At 32.0% G+C, this 7,265-nt stretch overlaps 1 protein-coding gene across 2 annotated transcripts; it reads left to right on the plus strand.

The window, feature by feature from the left end:
* On the plus strand, nt 1,083–6,226 carry LOC18586983 (type I inositol polyphosphate 5-phosphatase 10). 2 transcript variants are annotated; one of them, XM_007010613.2, is made up of 9 exons: nt 1,083–1,674; nt 1,816–1,891; nt 2,859–2,940; nt 3,047–3,151; nt 3,655–4,162; nt 4,273–4,466; nt 4,590–4,698; nt 5,208–5,356; nt 5,438–6,226. In XM_007010613.2, the coding sequence occupies exons 1-9, from the start codon at nt 1,609–1,611 to the stop codon at nt 5,580–5,582; spliced, it is 1,434 nt and encodes a 477-aa protein (XP_007010675.2). In that variant the 5' UTR covers nt 1,083–1,608; the 3' UTR covers nt 5,583–6,226. The 2 variants fall into 2 exon arrangements, with proteins under 2 accessions (XP_007010675.2, XP_017985109.1); XM_018129620.1 differs by lacking the exons at nt 1,083–1,674; nt 1,816–1,891 and adding an exon at nt 2,644–2,747.

Here is a 7,265-nt window from a genome sequence, read left to right on the forward strand (position 1 = left end):
AGACCGATATCCAATTGTGCAATCCTTATGCCTTTTGGACCAATAGATTTAATGCCTTGTTTTCTTATAGAAAAATTTATGTTGAATCAGTGATTTAACTCAAAGAAAGGGTTTTGAATTTTTGATCCAATGATTTGTATGACCAATAATTTGAAATTAACGTGTGTAAGTACATGATTTTTGTTTAATATTAACATTTAAGTATAAGTACTGCAATTGTTACTTACATGTATAACGATTATTACGTTAATTTAAAATAAAACTCGATAAAAATCTAAAAAAATAATAATAATTTCGACATGACTTTATTTTATTAATCTTTAAATTTTTTTTGTACTCATTGTTACTGTTTCTATCTTTGGCTGAGTGTTTATGAGCATAATTAAAAGAATTCATTCCCTTTTCTTTAACCTCTTCCCATAAATGTTGGAGTACCTCCATTCCATTATCCATGAACTTAACCTTTCTGTACATGTTGTCATTGTTTTCTACACCTGCAATAATAGAGTCATACACTTTTAAACTACATCAGTTGGCCAACCTCATTGCACTTCTCATCGACCACATTCATTGCACCTAAAACACCTGTATGGAGACATCTAACACAACTCCAAACTTCTTTCACTGTTTTCATTTCTAGACCTTTCTTCATTACTGGTATTGCTTTTGGATGCCAAATAAAATTCTTGGCTTTACCTTTACCTACTACTTCCCAAGGCATAAAAGAATTTTCTTCAGTTTCCTTCAAGGCTCACAAACCCAAAAGCAATCGGAACAACAAAGAAAGAAAGAAAGAACAAACAACAAACTAAAACAAAAGCATCCAACTCTTTACACAAAAATGAAGACAGTTTTCTTGAGGGGACATTTGAGATTCGATCCTCACTTTTGACCGTTTCTTTTCCATTTGATTCTCTCGAGAAAATCTTTCTATCTTAACCCGACCAATCAAAAACCAAAAACAACCCATGTCTATATTTATAACATTAAACAAAAACAATTGGGTTCTTAACCTTGTCCTACAGTCCTGGCACATAAATCTAAGGCAACAGCTTTTTTGGTTAACTCCAATACCTTGACTTGTGACTTTTTACCAACTTCTCCTTTGCAGCCCATTGGCTTCTACCAATTCTAGAACATTGGAAAAACATCATCCAACATTCTAACAGTTTTTCAGGTTACTTACCTTCCATTTATGTCTTTCTTTGTATTCTTTGACCCTTATGTCTCCTTTAACCTGTTCTTTTGACCAACTTCTCATGGAAAATGAGATAGAAGAATTCTTTACTTCTGTATATAAAGCCATCAATTCAGTTGACTTCCTTCTGAATAACCCATAATCATATTCTTCATTCCTCCGTAGACTTCAAGTTGAAGCTATACCCTTTGTTTTTCCTCTCCTGGTTACTAGTTTTATGATCGACTTAAAAAAAAAGAAAGTTTGGTCTTTTTTGTTTGTTGGATTTTCAATGCACTCTATATGAAAGATTCTCAAATTTTACCAGTATTATTTCCTATTATATGCATGTATTCAATCAAAATTTTCCCTCTCTTTAAAAGTTTAGGAGCCTTTAGATTTGCAGGTTCTAAGTTTTCCAGAGGTTTCTGATGATTGGAGTTGGACTTTCTGGCATGAATCTAATGAATCAAGACAGGACAAACCAGCAGACTTCAGTAAATGCCTTATTCTTTTGCTTTAATTTAATATTAACTCTTATTCTCCCCAACCTTTGTGGCACTTCTGTTAGTATTTTCTATGTTCAATATTTTCAATGATATTTATTAATCTTTCCTATTTCCTTTTTAATTTGTCAGTCTTTGATTGGTAAAATATTTAGTGTGAAGGGGAGAAATCAAAGTAAAGAGACTGAAGTTTCAATTGGTTCTTCTGGTGAGTGCTTATGGTATCAAATATTACCATTTACCAATTATCATCATTTTCTTCCCTAAGAAGATAGATTGGCACAGGGAATGTTCTTGCTGTCTCTTCTTTCATATTATAATTATAATTATAATTATTTTGTCAAAGATACTATTCTTTTTCCTTCCCCTTTTTCTTGGAAAGCAATCAGCAGAAGCTTATCTATGGCTCCATTTAGTTTTATTTTTGTTGCTTGCTTTTGTTTTTGTTTTTTTTTTGGTTTGTGGAATTAAAGGGTTTATTTGGTTTTGAATCAATTGGAATTCTGGGTTTTTACCATTTACTTTTAATAGGAGAAAACTTTTAAGAAGTAAATAGTAAGAACAAGTAGGAAATGAAAAAACTAAATGAAAAGTCTAGTTGTATAGAAGGATCTTGTTCTATCTTTGCTTTATCTGATTAGATGATAGTTCAAAGTTTAGTCCAAACTGCAATGATGATGATGATGAAAGCATGTATACGTATATGAGGTGAAAGAGTGGTGCCCATGTGGGGAATTTTGTGGTCCTTGTACAACAAAGAGATAATGGATATAATGTCTTGAACAGATATAATATAAGTAACAGACAAATGACTATGTAAGGGGGATAAATGGCAATTTGTTTGAGAATATATTCTTGTTTTAACTTTTTTCTAGGACTAAGAGTTAGAAAGGAAGCAAAGGAGAGGATATTTTTCTCTGGTTCTCTCTATCACTTCTGTCCAATAATAGTAATGTATTTGTTTTCTCTCCCTTTCCCTCTTATAAATTCTTCTTCCTAGTTCAAAGCAACTACTGGTAGAGAGTTAAGTGTTACAGTTCAAGCCACAATGTTTAGTCGTAAAAGAAAGTCTTTTTTTTTCTGTCATGAATGCAGTTAATTCCCTTTCTTGTTGAACTTTCACTCTAATCTTTGTATCTGACTTGATTTCTTGCCTGTTGTTTTGTTTTCTGCAGAAGGACAATATAATTTGCCACTTGAACCTCTGCTTTCTAGAGGTGTAAGCACAAAAGTGCCTAGTGAGAATCTATCCTTCCGGTAGTCATTAGATTGGATTTTCTTCCTTTTTATCTCCATCCTTTTAAACACAGGCATGCTTATTGGATTAACTGAACTGTTCTGGTTCATTTGTTTGCTTTGTTAGTGTTTTCGTTGCGACATGGAATGTGGGAGGCAAATCTCCTGATACAAAACTCAATTTGGATGATATTCTTCAGGTCCGTGAAGAATCGGACATATATGTTTTAGGGTAATTCTCTTTCTGTCTCTCTCAGGTTTTGCCTTGAAATTCTCGGATTCATATTTAGTTTTGAGTTTCTGTTTGGAACTTAGAATTTCTTCTTCATGACAACAACATATGGATAGACTTAAAGAAAAGTTAAGATACCTTTCTTTCTCATAGTCTAGTGTGAAAAGCTTTTTACTGTATAGCTTATTCTCTGTCAGGGTGTTAAGATATATCTTTGGTAGGATGCTTTAGTAATTATAGTTTCATAATTAATGGTCATATTTCATTGTTCCTTATGAACAATTTGATGCTGTATGTTATAACACACACTGTGGGAAGGTTGCTAGCGCCTGACATTGGGGTATAGGCATATAGCAGGACAAGCCTGTCAGTGTTGACAAGAAAAAAGTCATTTAAATGCTTTTGTTAAAAGATTTGACTACCATAATTTTGAGTAAAGATGCTTTTATCATGCAAATGACGTTTTTTTTTTCTTAATTTAAATTGTTCTTTTGGATCTTTAGTTTTCAGGAAGTTGTTCCATTGAATGCTGGAAATGTGCTAGTTATAGAAGATAATGAGCCTGCAGCAAAATGGCTTGCCTTAATTAATCAGTCACTGAACAAAGCACATAATGTGCCATTAAGAGGACCAAGATCCATTGCATCTTCTGGGGGCTCACTGGTTTTCCAGAAAACTTCACTTAGAAAGGTCAGTAAGGCTTTCAGGACCGAGAGTAAGAGGAGGCTGAAGAGTTGCAACTGCCCTACTGACTTGGGAAGGAAGAATAGCAAGGAATTCTGTTTCCGGTGCCCACAATCACAAACAAATGAAAATGAATTTTCTTCAGAAGAGGACGAAGATGGATCTAGCAATTTTGATACAAACCAGATTAAGTATGGCCTTGTGGCATGTAAGCAAATGGTTGGAATTTTCCTCACTGTGTGGACGAGGAAAGAGCTTGTGCAACATGTAAGCCACCTTAGAATCTCTTGCGTAGGTCGTGGAATCCTTGGTTGCCTTGGAAACAAAGTAAGTTGAGAACTGAACCAGCTAGAGATGCATTGTTTGCATATGGATATCTATATGAACATTTATGCCTTACAAATACGTTATGGTACAATATTCATTCTGTGATGCAGGGGTGTATTTCTGTAAGCATGATTTTCCACAAGACAAGCTTCTGTTTCTTGTGCAGTCATTTGGCATCAGGAGAGAAAGAAGGAGATGAACTTAGGAGAAATGTGGATGTGGTTGAGATACTTAGAAACACACAGTTTCCAAGGATCTGCAGAACATCTGGTTATAGGGTGCCTGAGAAAGTTCTAGATCATGAGTAAGTATCTATGAAGCCAAGATTTTTTTGAAGTTTTTCAAAGATCCTTGTTCTAATCTAATAGCAGTTTTCAACATATAAGAATCTCTGATAGTTGACTTCTTCCCTGGAAAATTTCCCCAGTCGGGTCATATGGCTAGGAGATTTGAATTACAGGATAGCTTTGAGTTACTCTGATACTGGAAAGCTGCTGAAAGAGGAAGCCTGGGATGCACTATATGATAAAGATCAGGTAGCTTCTTATACACCATAGATAAAAACTTGAAACTTTGTGAAGGTTTGGGCTCTGTGTCAAAGATTAAAATCATTTTGCTTCTCATAGCGTTCAAAAGAACAATATATCTTTTAGACTTGATCCATACTAAACTGGGGCACCAAAGATGTTGATAAATTCTGACTGGTGACTTGTAATTTTAGTTTGGACAAATGACTGCTAATGTATGCTGCTGGAAATACATTAGCCAATCCCATCTTACGCTTTTCAGTAAATAAAGCACAAACTGTAACATTCATCATGGAATTTGACCAATAACGACAATCTTGGAATACAAAAATTATACTGAAACCATATTAGTTTTCTTTGCTACCTGGCATGGTGAATGCCTCAACCTGCTCGGTTTTTGCCTTGTGTTTCTAACTGAATTTATGATTAGTAGAGTTGCTTGTAAGCATCTCAATCATTGCAGGATTTTTCCTGTTACATCATACTAATATAGAACTAGTCACTCATTGGATACACAGCTCAAGATTGAAAGGGAAGCCGGGCGAGTGTTTAAGGGATGGAAAGAAGGCAAAATCTACTTTGCACCAACATACAAATACTCTGATGGCTCAAACAGGTATGCTGGAGAGACAGTAGAAACAAAAAGCAAAAGGAGAACTCCAGCTTGGTATGTACAGATAATTTATCAGTATTAACCAAACTAGAATGTTCAAAACTATAAGTTCTAAACAAGTTGGAAGTTTTCCAGGTGTGACAGAATCCTGTGGCGTGGAAGCAAAATATATCAGCTCTCATATGGACGAAAGGAGTCCCGGTTCTCTGATCACAGGCCAGTATGTGCAACATTTTGGGTGAGTGTTGAGGCAACAGAGAATGGATCAAGAAAAAGATGACCTTTGCTTCATAACAACAAATAATTGCAGTAAAATAACAAGCTTCTTGAGCATACATTGGCAATGATTTTTTTGTTACATCCAATGCTGACTCTTTGGGGAACTTCATACCTTGAGTAGGAATAGCAAATGTAACCCCTTATTTGGATAAAGGAAAAAGAGAAATCAAAATCAAAATAAACTAATATCTTGAGCTTGTTTATGTAACCCTTTCTGTTCTTTTTATGGTTTAATGAGGAAGAAAAGCTTGAAGGATGAGATTCTCCTCATACATATGTTCCATGGAGCATCCATTTTACACATAGATAATGTTGTTTTTGGTCTGAGATATGGCTTGAAGCAGTCTTTTTGTCTTTTCTTCTGTGGAATTGAAACAACTTCTCCATCAAGTCTCATTACAGAATCAAGCTTGATATGGATTGCCATGTAACATCAATCCAGTTGAAAGTACATTCTACCTATACTTCCTCTACAAGGCAGAAATATCTATTGGCGATGTAACTGAAACCTATATATTTTTTTTGGGATAATTATGAAAATTCCCTCCACTTTATCGAAACTTGAAGTTCGAACTTTTTAATTTTTATTGTATTCAATTAAGACTACATATGGTCCTAGCTAAGTGCAATTGGCATTTAAAAGTATATATGGAATATAGAATATTTTGTTAATTTATGCTACATTTTTACCTGGATAATGCTTGCTTTTATGCAACCTCAAGTTGTTGGAATTTCTTGCCTTAAAAGGTGAATATATATACATATATATATATATATATATATATATATATATACACATATATATATATATATATATATATATATATATACACATACATATATATATATATATAATATTCTTACTTATCTGTAGCATTAGATTATTCTAAATGTCATTTTTAATTATTGAACCATTAGAAACAATAATTCAATTATTTTATTAGAAAAAGCAGAATAACTAATTAATATTTCCATTTTCTAATTAATATTTCCATTTTCCCAAATTGTATTTCACTTTTTCTTATTAGAATATATTAACATTATGCTCCTTTAAAAAAAAAAAAAACACTTTAAACTCTTACTTTCCCTATGTTACAAATTGAGTTTTATATGGCTATTTAAATATAACCATTAAAATTTATATTATTACATATTGTTCCAAAATTAGATTTTTTGTCTTATGATATATTATGTTTTATTTATTACTATTTTGAATTATAATATAATTTTTTCATGGTTTAATTTTAATACCCAAACCTTTAAATTATTACTGTAAATAATACAAATATAAAGTTTTTAATATAATTATATGCAAATGAATAATATATTTTGTTATATATAGAATAAAGTCTGAAATAATAATAGCTTAGAGATTATATCTAACAGTTTATATAATATAATGTAAATATTTAATAATATATTACATAACAATACTTAACAATCATAATCATGCATGGTACAGTGTTACAATGTTAATATTATATGGTATTACATTTTACTTATAGATAATAGTGTTTCTTATATTTATATAATAATAATAATAAAGTTTTATATGCTTTTATTATTTTACGTTAATTTTAAATGTTTATAATATTAATTAATACTTAAAACATTAATATGTTTATATCTCTCTTTTTTTGTCAAGTTTAAATTATCTAATAGTTATTTAAGAATTTCATAAAAG

This window comes from Theobroma cacao, chromosome 10, assembly GCF_000208745.1.
Source record: "Theobroma cacao cultivar B97-61/B2 chromosome 10, Criollo_cocoa_genome_V2, whole genome shotgun sequence".
Lineage (NCBI taxonomy): Eukaryota > Viridiplantae > Streptophyta > Magnoliopsida > Malvales > Malvaceae > Theobroma > Theobroma cacao.